Source organism: Balaenoptera borealis (genome assembly GCF_965194805.1).
Source record: "Balaenoptera borealis genome assembly, chromosome: 6".
NCBI classification, from domain to species: Eukaryota; Metazoa; Chordata; class Mammalia; order Artiodactyla; family Balaenopteridae; genus Balaenoptera; species Balaenoptera borealis.
This window is the reverse complement of record NC_138863.1, coordinates 32,567,000-32,594,869: the sequence shown is the minus strand read 5'-3', so window position 1 is coordinate 32,594,869 and position 27,870 is coordinate 32,567,000. Positions and strand designations below refer to the sequence as shown.

The 27,870-nt window shown below is 33.9% G+C and overlaps 1 protein-coding gene across 2 annotated transcripts in view; it reads left to right on the top strand.

Moving 5' to 3' along the window:
- NBEAL1 (neurobeachin like 1) overlaps positions 1-27,870 on the top strand; it is a 165,629-nt gene that overhangs the window by 40,705 nt on the left and 97,054 nt on the right. Inside the window, exons 7-17 of one of the 2 annotated variants that reach the window (XM_082397017.1) lie at positions 1,950-2,035; positions 5,301-5,607; positions 7,457-7,563; positions 14,663-14,749; positions 16,848-16,931; positions 20,059-20,157; positions 20,247-20,827; positions 21,962-22,094; positions 22,726-22,845; positions 24,508-24,811; positions 27,265-27,350. In XM_082397017.1, the coding sequence (XP_082253143.1) occupies positions 1,950-2,035; positions 5,301-5,607; positions 7,457-7,563; positions 14,663-14,749; positions 16,848-16,931; positions 20,059-20,157; positions 20,247-20,827; positions 21,962-22,094; positions 22,726-22,845; positions 24,508-24,811; positions 27,265-27,350 (1,994 nt within the window). The remainder of the gene's footprint in view (positions 1-1,949; positions 2,036-5,300; positions 5,608-7,456; positions 7,564-14,662; positions 14,750-16,847; positions 16,932-20,058; positions 20,158-20,246; positions 20,828-21,961; positions 22,095-22,725; positions 22,846-24,507; positions 24,812-27,264; positions 27,351-27,870) is intronic. The other variant, XM_082397018.1, reaches the window with a different exon arrangement.

The following is a 27,870-nucleotide window of genomic DNA, read 5'->3' as shown; positions in this document are numbered from 1 at the left end:
TTGTTTATTTGTATGTTATTTATTTCTTTAACCAGTATTACGTAGTTTTCAGCATATAGATTGTGCACATATTTTGTTAATTTATCCCCAAATATTTATCCCAAGTACTTGTAGATATAAAGTCTTTAAAATAAACTATTGCAAATTTTTTGAAAAGCCTTATCTTCATGACCTGTTTTTTGATAATGAAATGTCCCTTCGTATCCATGGTAATATTCCTTGCCTTGCCTTGGTGATATTCCTTGCCTATTTTGTCAGATACTAGTATAGTATCTGACACTCCAGCAATCTTATGATTAGAATTTGTTTTCTGTATGTCCTCTGTGGCTGAATAGAACTCTATCATCTGTGTGAAATCTGACATTTCAGTTTACAACTTCTGCCTGTCTTGTGGGATTTCACACTATAATTTAGGACTGGTACTTGGACTCAAAGTGAGCCCTTTGCATATTTCTGGATTGCTTTCTCTATATGTAGAGCTTCCTCCATTCAAGTACTGCTTTACAAATTTCAGTTACCTAGGCCTCCCCAAACTTTTTATCTGTCTCCTAACTCAGCAAACCGCCATGTTCTTTTAGGGTTCCCCTTTTCTCTGCATCTTTTCAGAAAATGTCTACAAACCAGAAGCTGAGGTGATCCCTGGGTTCACTTTGCTTTCCTTCTCTTGTGTATCACAATACAAGGACAATTTCTAGAAGCTAAAAATCTCTAGAGCCTATTTTTTCCAATTTTCTAGTTATTTATAGCAAGAAAACGTGTAGTGACAGTTACTCCAACATAACTGGAATGACTTAATTTTTTAAATGTAAATTTCTATCAATACATTTTAACTCAAAATTGTTTCTTTTTGGTAATGTTTCTTATGTATAAAAATTGGATATAATTCTATTGTTATAATCTTGTCTTTGTGTGTGATGTATGCAAAAGGATATTTATTACTGGATTGTTAGTAGTATCAAAAGAAAATGGAAAAGCATAAACGTTTATCAGTAAAGAACTGGTTAAGTAAATTAAGGTACATCGTTGTAGTGGAATGCTCTCTAGTCATTCCACTACTGATGAATAATGCAGTTGTATATGTTAAGATGTAATAATGCCCAGAATGTATTAAGCATAATGTATTAAGCAAAAAGCATAATGCAGTAATATATGTAGAGCTTTTTTGCTTTTTTTTTTTTTTTTTTTAAGGTGTGGGGAGCAAGGTGGATTGAGGAATAGGTTAGAGGGAAACTTGCTTTTCCTTGTCAGTTCTTTTATGCTGTTTAAATTTTTCTGTGTAATGTGCATGTATAACCTTTTAAAAACAATAAAATTATGTTAAAAGAAAGGTTACTATTGGTACTAGAACTTTAGAATATTGGCCCTGAAGTGGACCCAGGAAATCTTTTAATCTAACTCTTTCAATTTTATAATTGAATAATAATAGTTATACTAATAAGCAGTAGTACTAGTAGTAAAAAGACATCTAGTTTTATTTCAGATTTGGTTTAATTTGTAGCTCTGTCACTTAGTAACCCGATGACTTTAGGCACCGTATTAAATTTTGACCTTCCATTTGCTCATTTATAAATGAGGGCAAAATATCATCCTCGTATGGAGTATTATGAGAATTAAATGAGGTAACATAAAGAAAGTATCTAAAATGCTCCCTGATTGATGGTTTCTCTTTTCCTTTCCTATGAAAAAAAATGCATGTTTACTTTGCCTTTTAACAAATTTTAGCATTTCACAAATCTTTTTTTTAAATTTTGTTCTGTTTTGTTTTGTTTCTTATAGTTAATTTTTACTGGAGTATAGTTGCTTTACAATGTTGTGTTAGCTTCTACTGTGCAGCAAAGTGAATCAGCTACACAAATCGTTTTTGATGTTTCTGTGTCAGACATTCCTTAGAGATCAGTCATACTGTGAAAGAGAAACCTTATTTATTTATTTGTGTATTATATTCACAGAATGTTTTCAAGAAAGTGAGCATCTCAAGGAAAGCCTTAAGTGTTGCTTATTGCATCTCTTTGGAGCCATTGTAGCTGGTGGGCAGGTGAGGAACATGTTGAAAGTTAACCTATAAATTGATAGTAAACAGTGCAAAAAGTTTTCCATGGATTATTTAATGAATTCTTTGTCTCTTTAAAAATTTCATGAACCATACAAATATTTTTTTGAGTTTAGATCTTGTTTAAAATTTAATTTACTTACTTCTTTTATTTATTAACTTCCAAAAAACCTAATAATATTAGCATTAACAATAAAATTACTGCATAAATAACTAGATTTAACAGTTTTTGGTATTTGAAGTTCTTAGTTGTATTAACTTTCAGCTTCCAGTTCTTACTTTAGAATATAGAGGATAGTCATCCCTGTTAGTTCATTTGATGAAATAAAACTCTAGCCGTTTGATTTCCTAAGACATATGAATTTAGTCACTCTGCTGTCTATTTTTAATTATTAAATGCATATATACATGGCTTATATGCATTTTTCAACAAACTAAACTAGTTTTTAACTTATTTATAAGAAAGAAGTTCTAGTAATTTTATTTATTTTTTTAAATTGAACATCTTAAAAGCTGTCTGTAGTAAACTTTGAATCTAACTACTAGTTGAAAACAGGATTATAGTTCATAAGGAATATTCTACTTGTTTTGTTTAACCACACAGTTTAGATCAGAGGTTTCTAACATATTTTATATCACATACCCCTTTGGCAGTCTGATATAGCCCCTTGTCAGAATGTTTTCACGTGCCTAAAATAAAATACATATGATCACAAAGGAAACTATACTGAAATGCAGTTACTAAAATATTAACAAAACAAATTTGTAACATAGTAATGTGCTTCTTTACAACACATCAAATGAAAAAATACAGCAGCAAGTCTAGTGACTAATGTAATTTCAAAGAAGAGATGAGGGTAAATGATGTTTCAAGACACTACAACAACTATAATACATGAAAATGTATATGATTTCTATGATGACAAAAATCACAGGTATTGCTAATAATACTGCTTGGGTTTCCTAGTGGGCCACCTTGCCTTCTCCTCTGCACTCTAGTAGAAGATAAGAGTCTCTGTAGTGAGAGGGATGGTGACCAGAATCCTATTTTTCAGTTTGTTTGCTTTGTCACCTTCCTTTATTAGGTAATAGCCTTCTTTTGCTTCAGTACCTCCCCATTTCCATCATTTCTCCACTACTAAGAATAAGAATTAATAAGTGTACATGAGTAAAATTGGAAATGACATTGTTTTTCACTGATGCTGAAGCTGGTTGGATCCTGTTCCCTTTTTGAATATACCCAGACTTGTTCTTGTTAGGGCCTGGGGTAATCGAGCCCCGAGAGACCTCCAGTAATTAAAACTCACATGGAAATCAAATAGGTTGGAAGCCCAATTTATTATTTTATGTACTGAAAATACTCAAAATCCTTATAATCAGGTCATAGCTATAGTTACAAATATATTGAAATCAGAAGGCTGTTGAATATAGCCTCAGTACAAGGGTATTTAGATGAATAGCTAAAGGCATAATAATGGCTTTGTCACAGAGTCAAAAAAGTCCAGTGACTGGTCTCCCTTTCCAAAGCATCATGCCTGGCTTCCCACTGGCATATTTATGCTTTTTTTGTGCTGTGTTAAGAGCGGGGGTTCTGGAGCCAGACTGACATAGTTTTGAATCCTATGCCATTTCTAACTAGTTGTGTGACCTTGGATAAACTGTTTACATTTGTTTAGTTCCTCTATTTGTAATGTGGAAATAGTAACACTTATAGGGCAGTCATAAGGACCAAATGACACATAATATATGTAAAACACTTAACAAAGTGCCTGTGCTTATAAGAACGAAGTATATCACAGGGGTATCAGATTTATGATTCCTTGAAAGTAGCAGTAAATACTGAAGTTCTAGTAGCTTAAGGTAGAAGTGTACCTTTTTTCTTTTATTTAAAAAAAAAAGATAGCTGTAAGCAGTCCAGAGTTAATCTGGTGGCTCTAACCTCTTCAGGGACTCAGGTACCTTTTGAATGTCAATTTGTTATCCTTACTATTATTTCTTGTGGTACAAAATAGCATCTAGAGTTTTGGCCACCATGTCTACATTTTGGGCACAAAGATGGAGGGGGAGGTGAAGAAGGAGACAAATGGCAGGTGCCAATTATCTTTGAAGGAGATACTGAAAAGCTGACAGTATCTCATTTGCCAGACTCCATCAGATAGCTGCAAAGTTGCAAATATGGTCAGATAAAAAATTTGATAAAACTTGTTTCCTCAGCCTCCTTAGCAGCAGGGGAGGTTAGGAAATGTAATGTTTATTCCTGGTAGCCATGTGTCCAGCAAAACATCAGGGGTTCTGTTAATAAGGAAGCAGAGGAAAATTGATGTTGGATGGGCCATCAGCAATTTCTTCCATAGTTGCACTGGTTATTATTGATATTATTTATCATATTGATAATCAGTCCAAATGGCCTAAGTGTTATTACTTTCAGATGATGTTACATAATTATACTCTGATTTATTATTTATGAATTTAACAATTTAGGGCAACATATTTATTTCAAGTTTAATGGATCACCTCAAGTTACCAGTTACTTAGAGTTTCAGAAATATGTTTGTAGAATCAGAGCCAAGCCAGTCCTCTTACATATCTATATTATTTGGGATAATATGATATAAATGATATATGTCATTTGCTATAACCAACAGAAAACCTGAGAGAGGCTTGGCCAAATTGACGTGTTTATTTTTATTCTTGCGTAAGAAATCCAGATGCAGGCGGTTCTGGGATAGCACAGCAACTCAATGATATCATCAGGGACTAAGGTCCTTGTGTTCCTGTTCTGCTCTGTAGCCTGCTACTTTAATTCTGGGGCTTGTTTCCTCATGATATAAAGGTGGCTCCAAGCTTCTTGTCTGCATTTCAGGCAGGAAAAGGGTGAAAAAGCCAAGAGCAAAGGATCCTTCCCTTTTTTATTTGTAAAGTGATATCCTCTTCATGGTCTACTGGCATATATTCTTGACCAGAACTATGTCACATGGCTACCCCTAGCTACAAGGGAGGGTGGTAAGTAAGTTTTCTACATGGGCAGATGACTCTCTGAATAAAATCAGAATTCTGTTAGTAGTGAAGAAATGAAGACCTAATATGTATAAAACACCAGTGGTGTCTGTCAAAGTATGTGTAAAATTTTTTCAGTGTTGATTTATAAAGGAAAAGTTATCTGCAGATTTATTAAATTCTCTTTGTTTTTGAAAACGTACAGCACTTCACTTAGATTTGGGTTTCATTTTTATTGTCTCTCATGTTTCAGAGGAATGCTTTGCAAGCAATTTCTCCAGCCACCATGGAGGTTCTCATGAGAGTTTTGGCCGATTGTGATTCTTGGGAGGACGGAAATCCTGAAGAAGTGGGTAGGAAGGTGGAACTTACTCTGAAGTGCCTTACAGAGGTGGTACATATCCTTCTCACTAGCAGCTCTGATCAGCGTCAAGTGGAAACCAGCACTATTTTGGAGAACTATTTTAAATTGCTAAATTCAGATCATTCAGCTTTACCTAATCAAAGGAGGTCCAGACTGTGGGAAAGCCGGTTCATAGCTCTACAGATCAAAATGCTGAGTGAGTATTAGATGAAGTTTATTATATTCAGTTTTCTCTGAATCTAGTTTTTTTTTTTTTACCTTTATATTCTCCATTTTCATTTAGAATTCAAGGCCATTGTATAGAAAATATTGATTGTTTAATTCAGATATTGTGTGACTATTTAGATTTGACTTCAAAATAATATGGAATTGGGCTTCCCTGGTGGCGCAGTGGTTGAGAATCTGCCTGCCAATGCAGGGGACACGGGTTCGAGCCCTGGTCTGGGAAGATCCCACTTGCCGCGGAGCGACTAAGCCCGTGAGCCACAATTGCTGAGCCTGCGCGTCTGGAGCCTGTGCTCCGCAACGGGAGAGGCCACGATAGTGAGAGGCCCGCGCACCGCGATGAAGAGTGGTCCCCACTTGCCGCAACTAGAGAAAGCCCTCACACAGAAACGAAGACCCAACACAGCCATAAATAAATAAATAAATAAATAAATAAAAATTAAAAAAAAAAAAAATAATATGGAATTGATTTGTCTTTCACATATTTGCTTTAACAGTGACAAAATCGAGCCTCTATGTTCTCTTTTGAAAGTTGTAATCCACTGAAAGCATCAATGTTAAAAAGAAAATCAGCTGTGATTTTGAAATTCTAGGAAAAGTAAATTTTCAGAAAGTGCCATTTGTAGTTTCTAACCTATGGCAAAGAGTCACATACGATCAATTTTTTATGTGCTTCTAATACATCTCTGTAGAAATCACTTCAGCATGTCCTTCCTTTTGAGGGTTTCTGGTTTCTTGTTTTGTTTTGATTCCTCAGATCCTCTGTGTGTATGTGTCTTGTTTTTCTTTCCCTCTCTTTGTGTTGGTTGTTTTGTGTCATTCTGTGCTTCTTTCTCTCTCTCCCCCTCTCCCGCCTCCCTGCAAGCTCCTTCACCAGTATACGTGATTTCTTTTTGTATTCCTGTGAGCTTGATAGATACTAATATTATTAACTGAGAGTTCCTTTTTATATAAGTAAAATATTTTCATTATAGCTAAACTAGAAAATTCAGATAAGTGAAAAAAAGTTTTTATATCCTGCCACCCGACATAACCAACATTAATGGTTTGTTGTATAGCCCTAGAGACTTTAAAAAATGTTTGTGTGGGTATGTGTGTGGTGTCCAATTTAAAAATATTGGACATCAAAATCTCAGTGAAACTTAATGATTCATTACAACAGTGTTTTTGTAGGAAAATAAGATTCATCTTATATAGTTTATTCTTTTATATGTTACAGCATGTCATGTTTTATAATTATAAATTATAAGTTTATAAGGAAATTTGAGTCTATATTGAATGGACTTCTTTTTTATTATGAACTTGCATATTACCTATGTCAAATGTCCCTTGATTTCTGAGTGGGGACATCCTTTCGGTAGGAAACAAGACCAAAGCATCATCACAAATGGATTAATTACCTAAGTCTCATTTTCATGATAGCCATATGTTAATTTTATACTATAGAAATGAGACTATGTTGCCAAACATAACCAAGTGTTGCTTATTCATAGCAAGTTGGGAACCACAGTTTATTACACCTAAGTTATAAATGGAAGAACACCTAAGTAAATCTCTGCGAAATATATATCATTCTTATATATAAAAAAATAAATATTTTTAATAATAAAGTATAAAAATGTTCACTTTTTTTTTTTCACTTTTCTTCTCAAGTAATAAGTACAGGTTTTGTTTTCTACTCCCCCTCTTTATTATTTCCTATTAATTTACATCTGTTTGTTAGCCAAAAAGCCTAAATTAAATATATGGCTAGAGTGAATGTTTCTGTGATCCCAGATTTTCCACTTTATTAATGGACAATTTTGTTCTTAATTTCCTAGATACCATTACAGCCATGTTAGACTGCAGAGATAGGCCTGTTCTTCAGGCTATTTTTCTTAACAGTAATTGCTTTGAACATCTCATACGACTGCTACAGAACTGCAAGGTATTTTTCTATTATTACTGTTATTGTTGTCTTTGATTTTAAGAAGCTGTTATTTTGTTTATGTTTTGGTTATATTTTGAGCATATTATAACTATAACTAAATTTTTTTTATTGTGGTAAAATACACGTAACGTAAAATTTACCATCTTAATCATTTTTAAGTATACAGTTCAGTGGTGTTAAATACATTCACGTTGTTGTCGCAACCATTTCCACCATCCATCCCCCATATCTCTTCATCTTGTAAAACTAAAACTCTATATCCATTAAACAACTCTACATTCTCCTCTCCCTTCAGCCCTTGGCAACTACTATTCTTGCTGTCTCTGTGATTTTGACTACTCTAAGTACCTCGTATAGGTGGAATTATACAGTGTTTGATTTTTTGTGACTGGCTTATTTCATTCAGCATAATATCCTCAAGATTCATCCATGTTGTAGCATATTGCAGAATTTCCTTTCTTTTTAAGACGAATAGTATCTCATTGTATGTATACATATGTATATACCACATTTTGTTTATTCATTCATCTGTTGATGGACTCTTGTGTTGATTCTACCTTTTGGCTATCATGGATAATGTTGCTATGAACATGAGTATACAGATATCTCTTCAAGACCCTACTTTAAATTCTTTTTGGTATATATCCAAAAGTGGGTTTGCTGGATCATATAGTAATTAAATTTTTAATTTTTTGAGGAACCACCTTACTGTTTTCCATAGTAGCTGCACCATTTTACATTGCCACCAACAGTGCACAAAGGTTCCAGTTTCTCCACATTCTTATCAACACTTGTTTTCTTCTTCTTCTTCTTCTCCTCCCTCTCATCCTTCTTCTTCTTCTTCCTCCTCTTCCTCCTCTTCCTCTTCCCCTTCCTCTTCTCCCTCCTCCTCCTCTTCTTCCTCTTCGTTTTTTTTGATAATAGCCATCTCAGTGGGTGTGAGGTGGTATCTCATTGTAGTTTGATTTGCTTTTCTCTAATGATTAGTGATGCTGAGCATCTTTTCATGTGCTTACTGGCCATTTGTATATCATCTTTAGAGAAATGTCTGTTCAAGTTCTTGGTGCATTTTTTAATTGGGTTTTTTAGCTTTTTTGTTGTGAAGTTTCAAAGTCTTTTTTGTTATGCATTGTTAAAATTTAGTATGAGCATTTGATGGCCTATGTTTTTGCACTTCTGTTTCATTTAAGATTATTTCATTAGCATTTTCATGAGTTATGATTTTAATATTTACATCTTATATTGAGTGGATGTACCATAGCTTACTTAACTATTCCCTATTGGTAAATTCTTAATTTGTTTCCAATTTTGTTTGTGATTACATAACTCTTTAAAGTTTCATAGAACAGAATTCTATTTCTAGTACAATCATTAGATCAAAGGGCATAAATTTTTTTAAATAGGGAACATTGTGTGAAAACTTACGAATAACTGGAAAATGTAGAAAAGTAGAAAAATAAAAATACTATTAAGGTTCTTGATGTATACTTCCAATTTGCTTATTTGTAAAAGTTTTTACTAATTTACACTTGTAGCAGATTTGTGTATAAGTACATAATAACTAATATCTCTGATTATTATATGTTTCCATAAATTTCAAGATGGCACCAGAAACCTTCTTGAGAAGCCTTTGAAAGTAAAACTACTTCAAAGAGCTTTTACCTTTCTATTTGAAGTATTCCTTTCATGAATTCCCTGTTGAAAAATACTGGGGGTCCCTTCTGATTCTGTGAGAATATTCCAGAATAAGAATTTTAACGTCAGCTCCTTGAATTTTTCCACTCTGTTAGGAGGGGTATCGTTGAAAACATTTATGTCACTATATTGCTTAACTTATAGTAAAATTGTGAAGAATAGCATAAAGTAGGAAATAATATATTGATAAAGTAAGTCATAATAAATATTTATGAGGTCAACAAAAGCACCAAATTATCACTGTAGAGTCAAGATCTCTCTGTCCACCTTTTAAAAATCATTCTTGGGAAAGAAATTCTAGGGAGGTGAAAGCAGCATAAGAGAAACGTTTATAAAACCTTCTGTTTGTTGTAAAAATGCAGCGTGGCTTTATCAGTTATAGAGACAACTTCAGTGATAAAGGCAAGATCTCACATGTGTAGAGAACCTGCCAGTCACACATTATGGAAGGATAAATCACTAGGATAAAATAGTTTCTACTAAAATTTTTTGAATGCATTTATACAGTATATGAAACTGAGACATAGTTAAAAATCTCTATCATATCATAGTCAACAGTATCTTTTTTAAACATACAAAACTGTTTGACATAGCTGTCATGATGGTGAGCTAATATTTACTCTTTCTTCTGTGTTATAAGCCAAAGTTTCTTATCATTTAGATCTAGAAACTTGCTGATAGTCATACCATTTTAAAATTTAATTATCTGTTACCATTTATCACATTTTGTTTTGAAACAGGAAATGGTAGAGAAGAAACCCATTTCAGAGGGGAAAGCTAGGCTTTGGGACCTGAGCCTTCTCTCCTGGCAGTAGTCTTTATTTGTGGAATATTCTAGTCAGACTCCCTGTAGATTCCTCACTAAACTTTAGACTTATTAAGTTTTTTTTTTTTTTAACATCTTTATTGGAGTATAATAGCTTTACTATGGTGTGTTAGTTTCTGCTTTATAACAAAGTGAATCAGTTATACATATACATGTGTCCCCATATCTCTTCCCTCTTGCATCTCCCTCCCTCCCACCCTCCCTATCCCACCCCTCTAGGTGGTCACAAACCACCGAGCTGATCTCCCTGTGCTATGCGGCTGCTTCCCACTAGCTATCTGTTTTACGTTTGGTAGTGTATGTATGTCCATGCCACTCTGTCACTTTGTCCCAGCTTACCCTTCCACCTCCCCATATCCTCAAGTCCATTCTCTAGTAGGTCTGTGTCTTTATTCCCGTCTTGCCCTTAGGTTCTTCATGACCTTCTTTTTTTTTTTTTTTTTTTTTTTTTAAGATTCCATATATATGTGTTAGCATACGGTATTTGTTTTTCTCTTTCTGACTTACTTCACTCTGAATGACAGTCTCTAGGTCCATCCACCTCACTACAGATAACTCAGTTTTGTTCCTTTTTATGGCTGAGTAATACTCCATTGTATGTATGTGCCGCATCTAGACTCATTAAGTTTTAAAAACAAGGGGGTGCCTTCCATGGTGGCACAGTGGTTAAGAATCTGCCTGCCAATGCCGGGGACACGGGTTCGACCCCTGGTCCGGGAAGATCCCACATGCGCAGAGCAGCTAAGCCCGTGTGCCACAACTACTGAGCCCGTGCGCCACAATTACTGAAACCCGCATGCCCAGAGCCCGTGCACCACAACGGAGAGTAGCCTCTGCTCGCTGCAACCAGAGAAAAGCCCACGCGCAGCAACGAAGACCCAACTCAGCCAAAAATAAAATAAATTAAATAAATAAACTTATTAAAAAAATACAATAAATTAGTTAAGGTGATTTAATAAAAAAAATTAAAAAATAATAAAAACAAGGGGGAACATTTGAAATAAACTGCCCAACTCTTTTATTATAGAAATGAGGAAATGTGTCCTAAGAGATTAAGTGATTAGCCCAGAGTTTAACACTAATATATGATGGAGGTAGGATTTCTTACCCAGGTATTCTGACCCTAAGTTCATTGTTATATGTAGTTTTGTAACTGTATTACTGGTACTTAAGGTCACTGTTTAGTCAGTAGAAAAAATGTTTTCTGTGCATTAAATATAAGAGAATTATAGGTTTTATTTACTGTATATACAAACATATTTGATAGAGATAGGTGATATGATTTATGAATATATAAAAATGTTTGGCGTCTTGTGAAAACTTAAGTTCCCAGATGTGTTATAGAATGCTACAGATGTCTATGATTGATTTCTGTTTAAATTGTTATTTGTTAATAAGGAATGAATCATTTACTCTTTTATATAGTAGTACAGAATCAAGACAATTCCTCATTTAAATATTCAGACCCATTGGAAGCATTATCAACTAACGCTTAAAGTGTCATAAACAATTTATGAATTACACAGAAAGCTTTAGGCTGACTGTTGCAGTTTCTATGCCTTCTTTTTGCATGAGATTCACCAACCAGTTTAAGTACATATTAATTTCCTTGAATATTTGTGTAAAGACTTCTGGGCTTGTCAAAACGAGTTTCATCATACTATAACATATTTAAAATACAGTTCCATGGAATCATGTATTTAACTTTTATGATAGGTATGATGAACTTTAAATATTTAAGAATTATTTTGTTTTACTATATTGAATTTTGAAAGGGGGATATGCTTTGAGTTAATGTAAGTTTTTTTTAAGCTGTTCAAAAATATTTGAATTAATGTGAAGAAAATAACAGCAAATTTCTAGTAGCAAAGAGTAGAATTCAAAACCATTACATTGACTTTAGCACTTTGCTAGTTGAAATCATTTTTTCAGAAATATATTGTAAATATATAAAGTTCCATTTGAGGACTTAAGTCATAAGATTCTGGAAAGCTTTTGATATTGTGGTGTCGCTCATCTTCTTTGATTTGTTTTCTTTAATTTCTTCTCTTTCTTCTCCACATCTACTCCTTAAAATCAACTACAACAAATTTATCATCATGACAGTCTTAGTAAGAATGAGAATTTATGAAAGGAGCAACCAAGGGATACTTTATGGAAAAGAGTGTTAGGAGTGAATAGACAAAATGGTGTAGTTGAAAGCCTGACTTTGGGAATCATACCTGTCTGGATTTATACACATTGTCTTAGTGACCTTGAGCAAGTTTCTTTTCATTTTTTTAAAAATAGGTATTTATTTAACTTCTAGAACAATACACAATCAGTATAGAGATTTTGGAGGAAAAAAGCATAAAAATATTTTTTTGCAAAGCATATATATAGTATTTAGAATGTTGCAAAATATACATAATATTTCCGTATATATTTTTAATGTGGATGTATTTTCCTTTACAAAATTGGAATACTACTGAATATTTTTTTATTCTGCTTTTAATTGTGTTATATCATGAGTCTTTCCATATGCCATCATATATTTTTCAGAAGATTGCTTTTAATGACTACAAGTATTTCAACCTAGCAGTTCTCAAAGTATGGGATCCCCAAGATCATTTTAGGGAGTCTGCAAAGTCTAATCTTAACAAAATTTCTTTTTGAAGTTAATTTTCTTCTTAAACTGTAACCAAAACAACATTATAAAAGTCTGAACACAAAAGCAGATAGGAGAGTTCATCTGTCTTCTCTTAAGTCAGACATTTAAAGAGATTTGCAAAAATGTAAAAGCAGTGCCATCCTCACTAAGGTATATTTTAGAAAATATAGTTATTTTTCATAAACATGTTATTTATATAAACTTGTAATGGATTTGTTATTGTTATTTTTTGAATAAATAAATATTTTTTAAATGCCTTGATTTTAATTTCTGATATGGTAAATATTGATCGATGTAACCCACATAAATAAAATTTCAGTTCATTGGGGTTCTCAGTAATTTTTTAAAGAGTGTTAAGGGGTCTTCAGACCAGAAAATTTGAGGATTTCTCTTTCAACCTATGGATGAACCATAATTTATTAATGTATTCTATTATGTTGATATTTGACTGGTTTCTAATTTTTTGCTGTTGTAAACAGAATTTAAGTGAGCATTTCTTTTCCAAAATCTTAGTGTCAATTTCTGACTGTTTCTTTGAGTAGATTCCTAGAAATACAATTACTGATTTAAAGAGTAAGAACTTTTTAAGAGAATCTTGATATGGATTGCTTTCTGGAAAGACTTTACTTATTTTTACTTTCATCAGTTTTGAGCAGTCCTGTGTTATTGCACCTAGATAATATGGAATATTACTATCTTAAAATCTTTGCTGATAATAATAATACCAGTTTTCATTTATTTAGCCCTTGTTGTATGCCAGTTTCTAGGCTAATAACCTAACATGGATTATCTCATTTAATCTGCATGCCAATTTCATGATATATTATTCTTTTCATTTCTGAGAAAACAAACTCGGAGAATTTAAGTAGTTTTCCTTAAAACCAGACAGCTAATAAGTAGCAGAACCAAGATTCAAATCCAGGTTTCTGATTCCAAAGCCTGTATTGCGTACACTAATCTATTTTTAGGTTTAGCTTTACTTATGCTCTTGCATAGCTTACTATTATCCATTTTATTTTATACTGCATTATTTCAGCACATTACTGGATTTTTGTTTTCAATTTCTGAAATGATAGTAGTTCCTAAGAAGAACTTCCTTCTTAGGATGCTCTTGATAAACACCTTTATAAATCTAATTTTCTCTCCCTTTTCACTCTCATTTGAATTATTTTCCTCTTTACCCAAACTGTGACTGAGATCTTTTGGGATGCTGAGTTTTATTTATGTAAGCCAAACTACTTGATTCTTTCATTTCTTTCAGAAAAGTGCAGTCTCAATGTATGTCAGAGGTAATCCTAGTCCATCTTTCTAGTGTACAGACTAATATAAATTATGCTCAAGTCTTGATAATTTTGGAGAATACTGTTAACAAAATTTTTAACAAAATGTGTGGTCAGATAAATTTGGGAAATACTACACACTGACTTCCCTTGTCAAAGTACACATTAGCATATTCAAGACTCTGAGAAGCATTTCCAGAAAGACCCCTTTTTAAAGTTAGTTTAATAGCATTTCACACACCTACGTGGCTGCAGAACCCTTACTATACATTATTTACTACAGTATCTTTAGTCTGTCTTAATAGCAGTTTCCTTCTCTTCTATGAGTCATTCCCTGCTGATTCTTTAAGAATTCAGGAATATTAACTAAGTATTCCTAATAATTATTTAATTATTGCTGTTGTTTCTTATTTTGGTAACTTTGAGTTTCAGAGAGAAATAAATGATAATTAATTACATAGTATATGAACTAATGTTAGTAGTCCAAAAAGTGGACAGTTGATTGTCATTTTAAGAGTGGTATACTTCATGAGTGGATTCTTGGATTTATTTCGAGAGATATGGAAATCCATTTAAGCTTCACTTCTGCTTATAGGTAACAATTTAATGTTCTTTCTCCATTATTCTTGTCTCTGTTTTTAACAGCTATTTTTAAATGCTAACAGTAAGGTGGCAGACAAGAACGAGAAAGACCTTGCCAACAAATTACTGACAGAAATGAATGAGGACCAGGTATCTACAAAGCCTGCATCTTGTTTCAGCTGAAGTCCAAAATCAGTCAATGGGAGCACCTATTCCTGTACTTTTCTTCTTATGTTTTAAAGTATACAAACATTATCTAATTCTAATCTTCATTAATTATTTTTGAAAATTGTTTAAAAATTTAAAAATAAATGCTTTCATCTAAAAGATAAATATATTGAAATCTTGGTGAGGGATATAAATGATCGACAGGATGCCATCTATGTATTTGTGTCTTCTTTTCAGTTTGAGGAAATATAAAGTACAGGAATGGAATCCCAATATCAGTGCTGTCCACCTAGTGATGACTCCATATTTTGGGGGCTTCTTTTTCTAAGCATTGTGGTGTATTGGGACCTTAGGGCTTTGTTTGTGAATATGTTTGATCAGTTTTAATATCTTGATTCTTTGCCTCTTGTTGACAAATGATTATTATAATTCAATGGACAACCCAAATCTTGGAGGAAGGGAAGAAGATGACGAGCTCTTTGAGTCTTAATTTAGCATAAAATTTAACTTTTTTCTTTTCTAAAAATTCACCTTTGCACGGGTATATGGCAGAAATATACAATTTATCTTGCTTTTCACAATACATTAGGCAATTTAGATTGGCAAAAGCTACCTATAAAAATTGCTTTGTTATTTGTCTTTCCCAGAATGTTTGTGAGAGAGCTTACGTGATATCTTTTATTAGCATATTATTAGCATTATCTTAATGTCCAGGTGTATAAATAGAGCTGTGGTATAAAAAGAGACATGATAATCTATTATCTTCTCTTCTGGATATGAAATATCAATTACAGACTACCGTTCTGGATTTCCATATAAGTGTTAGTCCCTCTTAAAGTCTTCTTATATAGATTTGTAAAATGTTATAATCTCTTAGAGGTTGACAATGAGTGTTCCTGATTATAGGTACTGTGATGCCTAGTCCTCTTCGATAAAGTCGAGAAAAAAATCTTAGTTGTATGATATTCTGTATACAGAATGTTTAATGCATATGATAATGTTTATTACACATGTAATATGTTCATTTTATGTAATAATGTTAATAAACAAACAACATCAACAGAAACCAAGATACCAGCTTAAATAACTTGCCTGAAAATGATAGAGCTTAGCTCACAATGACAAAGATCTAATCAGTCCCCCTTTACTCAGATCATTTTTAGTGGGAGGCAGAGAGGAAAATTCTATTTGTGGGGTAACAAGCTTCAAGTCATAGTAATATATTACCAAAAGCAGATTTTGGGGACTGGTAATTTTTACAACTTTCTAGTCCTCACACTATGCTTTCATGGTTGACTAAGTCTGATGATATAACATTCACATTCAGTTTTTTTACATTGTTGATGTTCTATTTTGTTTTTGTTTCTTTTGCTATGAATGTACTGCCCTGAAATTTAACACATCTCTTCTTTATGATGAAGCTTAAACAGAAATAGACAAAATGGAGCTGGTATTTATTTTTTCTTACAACTTCTGGCATTAAAGCTTGCCTTCTCAAAAACATGACAGTGCTTATAGATACATATTTCATTTTCTGTTCTGCCTCAAATTTCTGCATTTCATATAAAAATAGATGTATGTTATTGTTTGCAAGTGTGATTGATTGATATATGCACATACCATTTCATTTATAACACAGGGTTTGGAAACTATATAGATAAGACTGTTTTAGACATCTTATTATACATGCTGATGAAATTTTAACCTAGGAAGTTTCAAGTGTATTTTTGAAGGAAAATTAAAACGTACAAGAATTTCCCATGATAGCCCTCCCTCCCTTCCTCTTGAGATTGTCCATTACTTTTTAATAGCATGTTTAAGCTTGGTGGGTTTTTTCCCCCCCAAAGCATTTTAATATAATGAGTGAATGTAACCTTTTTCTTCTTGACATATGGCTTATTTTCTGTCAAGTATGTAAATTTTCTTACAGGTTTTAGTGTTTCAGAGATCCATTTCATTGGAAGAGGAATGTATTGCATGTTAAATATTTTTTTGAGGTTTTCAGAAGAAAGGCTTCCTAACTGAATACAAATCTTGAACACATTTGTTAATTTCTTACCTTTTTTTCCTCCTCTGGTAGGTGTTTCAGGCACAGTTGGATTGTTTGGCTGTATCAACCATTCAGGCTTTGACAGCCGTAATGAACAAATCTCCAGCTGCTAAGGTAAAACATATGTCCTCAAGCTCTCAAATGTTATCGTAGATATACGTGTTTTCACTATATAATTCCCAAAGTAATGTATGAAAGTATAAAATACATATGGTTTCACTCATGAAATAATTTACAAAATATCTCATCTTTGTATAGGAATCACTTTGCTGATAATTTAAAAGACAGATGCCTATGGGCAGTACTTTGGGATTATTTAAAGCATTGATGACTGACTGCAAGCTCTAGGGATTTACAGCATCAGTCAACGAATGGGAAGAGAGCACTGGTGTTGAAATGTTGAAAGGATCATTTTAAGTGATTATTTGATTAGCGCATTTAAAGAATTAAATTTTATATCATAATTTTTCTTCATTAATAAAATAATCACTCTTTCACTATTTGGTCAGTTTATGACCATCTAGTATATGAAAAATTTTCACATGTGAACAGCCCTGTCAATTTGGGACTTGTTTTTCCAGATGGCCTTGGAAATTCTGCTTCTTTGTTTGTAGTCACTGACCCTCAGGATTTTCTTTCCCTTCTCATTCACTACCACTGACTCTGCCCTGCAGTCCACTTATGCTGATTCTGTGCTAGTAGTTTTCCCACTGAGTACTTTTAAGGATTAGTGACATCATCTGTGTAAAATGGTAAGCAGAGTGCCAGGCACAAGGTAAGTGCTTAATAAGTATGTGTCTATAATTATTTTTACCATTTTACCTTCTTATCCACCACTTCTAATATATTTCATTTAGTACCAGAAATAAATGAATTATTCCTTGTTCCCTAAGCCATGCTTTCAGTTGTATTTCTTACTTTCCATTGGTTTTTGTTAGGAGACTGACTTTCCCTATAAATGTTGCTATATATAACTCGTGGTTAAATTCCTGCTGAATAGGCTTTTACAACTATTACAGGCTGGCATGGGAATCTAATCTTCATTTATAATAGTTACTTAAGGAAAAAATTATTTTAAGTTCTAAGTAATTGGTTTATGAGTATAATGGGTTGCCTATACTGTATTATGAAATTCAAACCTGAAATGATGTCCAGGTCTTTTTTAAATATAATTTTTTAAATGATGTTATGCGTTGCATGGCTTAAAATTCGAAAGATTATTTTTTAAAATGCCTTTTGAAAAAAGATTTTTTTCCTATCCTTGGCCCACAGTCAACTAATACCCCTTCCTAGAGACAACTAGTCATACTTGTTTAAATCTTTTGATTTTATGATGAGTGTATATATTTTTGCCTAACTTACTGGACCAATTTAGTATTGCTAGGTTTTTTGTGTTCTTTACATTTTACATTATGGCTTTTGGTGCCCACTAGTCCAAGTGTGACTTAGAGCTTATTAAATTGAACTTCGTGCTCCAGATAATTTAGGCCATTTAGATATTGGGTTGGCCAGAAGGTTCGTTCGTTTTTTTCCCGTACGATGGCTCTAGTAGCACTTAGTTGTCTTTAACTTCATTTGAAACAGTTTTGCTAGATGGTATGTGACACCTGTCGTATCAGCATGCATTTTAAAAAGGACTTAACAAAATTGGTGAATTTTTGTATAGCCATTTTAATATTGAACATGGAAGAACAAAAGCAACATTTTTGGCATATTATGCTTTATTATTTCAAGAAAGGTAAAAATGCAGCTGAAATGCAAAAAAAAGATTTGTGCAGTGTATGGAGAAGGTGCTGTGACTGATCGAACATGTCAAAAGTGGTTTGCGAAGTTTCGTGCTGGAGATTTCTTGCTGGATGATGCTCCACGGTCGGGTAGACCAGTTGAAGTTGATAGTGATCAAATGGAGACATTAATTGAGAACAATCAACGTTATACGCGGGAGATAGCCGACATACTCAAAGTATCCAAATCAAGTGTTGAAAACCATTTGCACCAGCTTGGTTATGTGAATCGCTTTGATGTTTGAGCTCCACATAAGTTAAGCGAAAAAACCTTCTTGACCGTATTCCCGCATGCGATTCTCTACTTAAACGTAATGAAAACGTTCCATTTTAAAAACAAATTGTGACGGGCGATGAAAAGTGGATACTGTACAATAATGTGGAATGGAAGAGATCGTGGGGCAAGCAAAATGAACCACCACCAACCACCCCAAAGGCCGGTCTTCATCCAAAGAAGGTGATGTTGTGTATATGGTGGGATTGGAAGGGAGTCCTCTATTACGAGCTCCTTCCGGAAAACCAAACGATTAATTCCAACAAGTACTGCTCCCAGTTAGACCAACTGAAAGCAGCACCTGACAAAAAAACGTCTGGAATTAGTCAACAGAAAATGCATAATCTTCCATCAGGATAACGCAAGGCCGCATGTTTCTTTGATGACCAGGCAAAAACTGTTACAGCTTGGCTGGGAGGTTCTGATTCATTCGCCGTATTCACCAGACATTGCACCTGCGGATTTCCATTTATTTAGGTCTTTACAAAATTCTCTTAATGGAAAAAATTTCAATTCCCCAGAAGACTGTAAAAGGCACTTGGAAGAGTTCTTTAATCAAAAAGATAAAAATTTTGGGAAGATGGAATTATGAAGTTGCGTGAAAAATGGCAAAAGGTAGTGGAACAAAAGGGTGAATACGTTGTTCAGTAAAGTTCTTGGTGAAAATGAAAAATGTGTCTTTTATTTTTACTTAAAAACCGAAGGCACTTTCTGGCTAACTCAATACAAAGAGCAGAGAGAAAACCGTACCCAGTTTTTTTGGCCACTACTCAAAATTGCCAGGAGTCTTTAATCTAGTTCTTTGAGGCTACTGACTCCTTTATTCCTAAAGTCTCCTCACTTTTTCTCCATTTTTGTTTTGATTTCAAGTAATATTGTACTAATAACAAATCAAGTGAAGAAAGTAAAGGGATCTGCAAGTAGTATAACAATTTTATAATACACAGTCTTTGCTAATTCCGTTTGTTTTACATTTTGGTATTTTATTGTAGCATTGTATTCCAAAAGGTATATGGAATCTATTTAAGATGAAGACATCTGACTTAAGAAAACAGAAATATTGAACTCATAATCTTTTTAATATTGTTAATTAACTTAAATGGGTATTATTCAACATTTTTAATATTCTAACAAATTCAGTCTTTGAAAATCTGCTTTGATGTATTGATTTCTCCTCCCTTAGGAAGTATTTAAGGAAAGAATTGGTTATACACATATGTTTGAAGTATTAAAATCAATGGGTCAGCCACCACTGGAACTTCTTAAAGAACTTATGAATATGGTGAGTTTTTTTAGCTTTATTAGAAGAAGTTCCATTATCTTTGTATCAAAGATGGTAACTAACCTTTTGTCTCTTATGTTGCTTTACAGGCTGTAGAGGGTGATCACACTTCAGTTGGAATTTTGGGCATTAGTAATGTCCAGCCTCTCTTGCTTCTTATCCAGTGGCTTCCAGAGCTAGAATCCCATGACCTGCAAATCTTCATCTCTGATTGGCTGAAAAGAATTTGTTGTATTAATAGGCAGAGTCGAACTACTTGTGTCAATGCAAACATGGGAATTAGAATCACTGAAACCCTTAATTCCCATTCTTCCCTCCATCGAACTTGTGCTGAGAACTTGATTGCACTCCATGGTTCATTGGGGAGTCAGTCAGTGAGCTCAGAAGAAATCCGTCAACTGCTAAGATTGTTGAGAGTGGATGAATCTGAGTACATTCACCCCTATACCACTCTTGTAACTCGAGCAATCCTGACAATGGCCCGAAAACAAAGTCTAGAGAGTGCACTGCAGTATTTTAATTTGTCACATAGTATGGCAGGAATTTCTGTGCCTTCCATACAGAAATGGCCAGGGTCTGCCTTTTCTTTCAATGCTTGGTTTTGCTTAGATCAGGATCAGTTGACTCTTGGCAATGCTAACAAAGGAGGAAAAAGAAAACAATTATACAGGTACTAGTACAAGTTATGGAATATAAGTGAATACTGTCATAATATATGCTGTGATTCTTAAACAGGAAAACGTTTTTCTAAGCATCTATTTTTTTTTTCCTCGAATACTGTTTTTTTTTTTAAACTTTTATTTTATTTTATTTTATTTATTTATTTATGGCTGTGTTGGGTCTTCGTTTCTGCGCGCGGGCTTTCTCTAGTTGCAGCGAGTGGGGGCTACTCTTCATTGTGGTGCACGGGCTTCTCATTGCAGTGGCTTCTCTCGTTGCAGAGCACGGGCTCTAGGCACGCAGGCTTCAGTAGCTGTGGCACGCGGGCTCAGTAGTTGTGGCTCGCGGGCTCTAGAGCGCAGGCTTAGTAGTTGTGGTGCACGGGCTGAGTTGCTCCGTGGCATGTGGGATCTTCCCAGACCAGGACTCAAACCCGTGTCCCCTGCATTGGCAGGCGGATTCTTAACCATTGCGCCACCAGGGAAGTTCTAAGCATCTACTTTTTAAGTGTACAACAATTTATCTGAAGCCTCTCCTCCTTAGGGTGTACACAGTTTAATTATAAGTGCTTTGTTGCTTTCATAATAATAGTTGTATATCTCAGATATTTTGCTAGTTAAGTTCTGAAACTAATTTGGAAACAAAGTTCCTTCTTAAAATTATTGTATAAGTGGAGGAGAAAGGAATAGTAAACTTGAAAATGAATGGTGATTTCTCTGTTCTATTGAGGATGCTACTATATATTTATATGAAGGACCAGAAAAACCTATGTGTTTCCAAACTTAGTTACTTCAGTAACTAATACATTTTAATATGCCTTGTGATTTTTTAAGACTTTATTCATTCTTTCTGAATCTTATTTGGAAGAATTTTGAAGATTTGAAAGTTTATAGTTTTGCTAGAGTTTGCTAATGGCATTCTGTGTATAAGGCTACCTTTTATAATATACTAAACTGCTATGCCCAAAAAAGATTTAAAAATCAACTTTCAGGCAAGGTGGGATTGATGGTGTATGGCAATAGAATGTAAGCCACAGTGTGTTTGGTAAAGATATTCATGGTGAAGTTATGGTTTTTGTGTGCCCCAGTGATGATGAAACTGTACAACTGACTTCAAAAGTTCTGATAATACGTACTTTTGTTAGCTTTTTTACAGGAAGTGGCATGGGTTTTGAAGCTTTTATTACCCATTCAGGTATGTTGGTTGTGGCAGTGTGCACGAAAAGAGAATATGCAACAGTTATGCTTCCTGACCACAGTTTCTGTGATTCCCTCTGGGTAAGGCTTTAAGGCATCACATCTAACTTCTGGATTCTTTCCTTTTAAAAAAACACATGTTTGGTGTGTGTACATCAGGTGTTATCACCTGCTTGTTGAGAGTTGATTAATTTTATGTTAAAGTTCTATTCATGTTGAAGTTTACCTATAAAGGAGTTAATACCATTTATCATAATTTCAGTGCTAATCATTTTTCTGCTAAAAAAATTAAATTGAAATGTTATATTTCTTTCAAGTTTTCTAGAATCAAATTTGATTTTGAATTTCAATTTAAAATGAGAGCAGAAATTGTTTAAAAACAATGCATTTCTGTTGCTTCTCTTAAAAAATAAAGTGCTTCTCATTAGAAACATTCATTGATTCTAGAGAACACTTATAGACTTGGAAAATGCAGAAAAGGTACTATGTTACAATTGTGTGTAGATTTTCTAGAATAGTCAGAAGCTCTTTTATAGTACTACAGGCAAAATTGTTACTTTAACAGCATCATTTTAATCAGCGTTTAATTATGCTTAAACTTACTGTTCTACCTTTCACACAAACTAGTTAAATAGTAATACTCTGAAAACATTTGTTATTTCAAGGACTTAATGCAATTTTTACTTTTTAAATATATGTTTTACTTTACCAGCACAACATAACCATTGTTCACATGCCTGGAAAAAGGCCCTTTGGTCAGAGCCTTGTATATATCTATGACAATGGACAGCAGAAGGTCTCTGCCCCTCTGAGATTTCCTGCCACGAATGAAGTAAGCACATCTAACCTACTCTTTTTTTTTTTTAAATAAATATTTATTGTATTATTTATTTATTTTCCTTTTTTTTGGGGAGGGTCATGTCGGGTCTTAGTTGCGGCACATGAGATCTTTGTTGAGGCATACAGGATCTTTCCTTACAGCACGTGGGTTCTCTCTAGTTGTGGTGTGCGGGTTTTCTCTCTCTAGTTGTGGCGCGCGCGGGCTCCAGGGCGCGTGGGCTCCAGGGCGTGTGGGCTCTATAGCTTGTGACATGCGGGCTCTCTCATTGAGGCACACCGGCTTAGTTGCCCCATGGCTTGTGGGATCTTAGTTCCCTGACCAGGGTTCGAACCCGCATGCCCTGCATTGTAAGGTGGATTCTTTACCACTGGACCACCAGAGAAGTCCCTAACCTACTCTTTATGGGACCAATTGTTTGCAAACTCTTGAAAATTTTTTCAGTTTAATGTATAAGCTTCTGTTTATTCTAAATATGTGCCTGTAAGTTTTAGTGTTTTCTGCATACTAAGATATAGTAAGTTAATATTTAATTCTGTTAGCCTGTCATCATTAGATGAAGTCAGACAACATATAATAAAGAAAAACAATTCAAGGAAGAAACAAATGTAATTAAAGTCTTAGAAAAATAGACTCATAACAGGAAAGCCAAAGAAATTGAACAGAACAGGACAAAGGATCATTTAATAAAGCTCTCCAGGTATACCAAATATTTAGATGCACTCTTTTCCATCATCGAATTTTTCATTGATTTTGAAACAATAATGAAGAAACCTTAAATATTTACATTGTAGTTAGGGATAAGATAGAATTTAGAATTTATTTACTGAGGTGATTCTTAAGGAACATTAGTGTAAAAGTTCTTTGAGAATTTTTGGACATTTTTGAAAGGGCCTTTTCTGAAGATAATGGAATGGATTCGATTATTTTCCAAGTCCTTCTAGGATTCCAGTAATTTCTTGTTGCTGTTCATGTCTATGATCACTTCAGGATAATCCGTAATTAGCAGTATTATACTGATGTGTAATTCTCTGCTTATAAATTTTAAGGGAGAAAGATGGTTTTCTCTACTTTAGAATATAGTAAAGTAAAAAAACTTTTACTAAATATACACTCATTAAAAATTCAAAATTTACAGAAGGATGTAAAGTGAGTTATAAAAGTAATGCAGGGGCTTCCCTGGTGGCGCAGTGGTTGAGAATCTGCCTGCCAATGCAGGGGACATGGGTTCGAGCCCTGGTCTGGGAAGATCCCACATGCCGTGAAGCAACTAGGCCCGTGAGCCACAACTACTGAGCCTGCGCGTCTGGACCCTGTGCTCCGCAACAAGAGAGGCCGCGATAGTGAGTGGCCCCCGCTTGCCGCAACTAGAGAAAGCCCTCGCACAGAAACGAAGACCCAACACAGCCAAAAATAAAGAAAGAAATAAAAATTAAAAAAAAATAAAAGTAATGCATCCAAATCCCATAGGCCAAATGTAACATCTGTAATGATATCTTATGTATACACACACATGAACACATCATGATCCACTAAAAACAAAACTTTGTTTTACAGTGTATTGCTTAATTTTATGTACTGTTTTATTTTAAATATGAGGATAGAGATTTAATTAAAATGTGTAATTTATTATGTTTGTTTGTTTCTTAATTTTAGCCTTTTATTTCTTGCTGTATTGGTTCAGCTGGGCAAAGAACCACCACTCCTCCACCATCCCAAATCCCAGATCCACCTTTTTCTTCTCCCATTACCCCTCATCGAACATCATTTGGTGGAATTTTGTCCTCAGCTTCCTGGGGAGGAACAATGGAAAAATCAAAGTTGATTACCAAATTGATATCAGCTGGAACACAAGACAGTGAATGGGGGTGTCCCACATCTCTGGAGGGTCAGCTGGGGTCTGTTATCATCTTCTATGAAGCACTGCAACCTCTTCAGGTGAAGGCATTATATTTAGCAGGTGAGCATGTACCATCATACTGCCTAATTAAACTGAAATAGTTTTTTCTGTTGCCTAAATATATTCTGAAGAATATATTTGATCTAAAGAATGTACAGTTGGCCATTGAACAACTCTAGGATTAGGGGTGCCAACCCTTCATGAAGTCAAAAATCCACATATAACTTATGTCGGCCCTCCATATATATGCAGTTCCTTTGTATGCATGGTTCTGCATCTGCGGATTGTGGTACTGTCTATTTACTATTGAAAACAATCCATATATGAGCGGACCCACACAGTTCACCTCATGTTGTTCAAGGGTCGACTATATTTGTTTTAACTGAAACTGAAAGGGAAGAAAAGCCCACCACACATTGTACTTTTACTCCCCTTAGCTTTATTGAGATATTGACATTATAACATATATAAGTTTAAGGTATGCAATGTGCTGATTTGATACATGTATACCCTGCAAAATGATTACTGTAATAAAGTTGGTTAACACCTCCATACCCTCACATAATTACCATTTTTTAATGTGTGTGTTGATAACATTTAAGATTTACTGTCTTCACAACTTTCAATTACATTATACGTTATAATTAATTATAGTATACTATACATTTTTTGATATGCATAAAAAAAAACCTTTGAGAAATATTTCAAATATCATCCATAATAGTGCCTGTGTTAGTCTATTAGGACTGCTATAACAAAATACCACAGACTAGATAGCTTAAACACTATTTTCTCAGAATTCTAGAAGCTAGAATTCCAAGATCAAGTTTCCATCAGGCTTGGTCTCTAGTGAATCCTCTATTCCTGGCTTGTCGATGGCTGCCTTCTTGCTCTGTCATGGAATATGTTCTCTGTGTGTATGTGCAGAGAGAGATCTCTGCTCTTTTCCTCTTATAAGGGGCCCTATTGAATTAGGGCCCGACTTTTATGACATCATTTAGCCTTAATTACCCCTTACAGGCCCTATCTCCAAATACAGTCACACTGGGAGTTAGAGCTTCAACATATGAATTTTGAGTGGGCGGGTACACAATTCAATCTATAATACTGCTGGTGCTTTTGACAGATTTTAATACATTGATGAAACAAAATATAAGTTTGTCTTCCTAAGAAGTCACACAACTGATTCTAGAGTCATATGAGTCTTATTCAAAACTTGTCATTTTTATAATTTATATATTAATATATCTGAAGAATTCATGAAGGCATTAGAATTAGGAGTTCTTGGATAAAATTACAAGTTTTTGTTTTTGTTTTTTCTTTTTCATTTGGCTCTGATTTTAAAGATACACACTGGTTGTTATTGGATCATAACTATTTTCAAAATTCAGGAGTTAAGCCTATAAGTAGTTATGTATATTAACTCTGCAGATTAGCTTATTATTTGTCAGAATGTCTTTTTTTAGATTACATGGAGTTTTGAGATGAATGTCTCTGTCCACACTTAAAAAGTTTGTATTAGAACCTTGTCGTTACTTTAAAACTCACCAAAGTATTTGAAGTTGACCCTTAATCTAAATAAATTCCAAGTTAATAATAAGTCATTTAGTGTAGTCATTATAGCTATATAGTTTGGATTTTGCTCTTAACAATTTTCCTACTTAAAATTCTACTCTTATAAATAGTAATTATTTGTTATATATTATTCATAATGATTATTTTTAATGGCTACATAATATTTCATTAGATTCGTAATGCATGATTTACTTAGGTTGTTTATAATTTTTAATATTGTTATAATCTTCAAACATTAAATATGATGAACTATTGTACCAATTTTTTTTTTTTTTTCGTATTTTGATGGATTTGCTTATGATAAGTTCCCAGGGTAAATATTCAAAGGGTGTGAATATTTTTATAGCTCTCAATACATGTTACCTACTCAGTTTTCATAAAGGATATACCAATTGACAGTGCCTACCAGTAACACATAAATATATACCCAACTCACTACAGCCTCATTAAGATGGAATGGTAAATACTGTTTCCTTCATTTTTTTATGTAAAATGGAACCTTGCTTTAATTTGTAGTTTTTTTTGTTTTTTTTTTTTTTAGTAAAGTCAAGAGTTTTTTCCTACTCATTAGCTGTTCCATTTCTGTGATATCTATTCACATTATTGATTGGTTGTTTTGCTGTTTTATCTTACAAATTTGAATTGTTTTATATTTGATAAATGTATAAACTTTGTTATGTTTTATATTAGTTTTTAATGCTATATAAAATTTCCTTTCTGTAGTAGAGATTGATCTACCCCCTCTCCGAACTTTACTAGGTGTTAGACGAATTGGATGTGATATAAAAATAAAGTACATTTTGGCTAATGTGTTTTAACTGTGTTATATGAGAAGCTTGAAACAGCTTAATTAAAAATTTTTTTCTGATTACACAGACCTGAGGAGGCCATATATATTCAATGATATGTGTGTGTATGTGTGTATAAATAATTTTCAGGTCCAAACTGTTTAAGCCCTTGGAAATTTCAAGAGTCTGACATGGCTGACCTGCCTGGTAACGTCCTTCTTCACTACACTGCAAAGGTCAGAGTAAATGCATGGACTGTCCATCTAGCTGTAACTATGCTGTGAACTAAAATTCCATTTTTATTCCTTTTGTCATTTCAGTGGGTAATTGAGAAGAAGGGGCTTGAATTACTGTTAAAAAATTATTAATTTTCAAAAGATGAGAAGCAGTAAAAATTAATATGCAGTTCTCAACTATGGTTCAAGTGTTATCATTATGTCATCCCAGCCGTATGAATGGAAATGGTTGTAGTGGGAATTTGTACTAACGAATCAACTTCAGTAAATGAAATTGTTTAAATGTATTCTCCTTTTTTGGAAGGAGAGATGAAACAGAATTGTGCTCAACTTTTTCTTTGTTTATTTTTTAATTTTTTGGCTGCACGGCTTGTGGGATCTTAGTTCCCTGACCAGGGAATGAACCTGGGCCCTCGGCAGTGAGAGTGCAGAGTTCTAACCACTGGACTGCCAGGGAATTCCCTGTTTATTTTTAAAATGTGGTTAACAAGAAAACAAAAGAAATGTTTACATCAGAAGG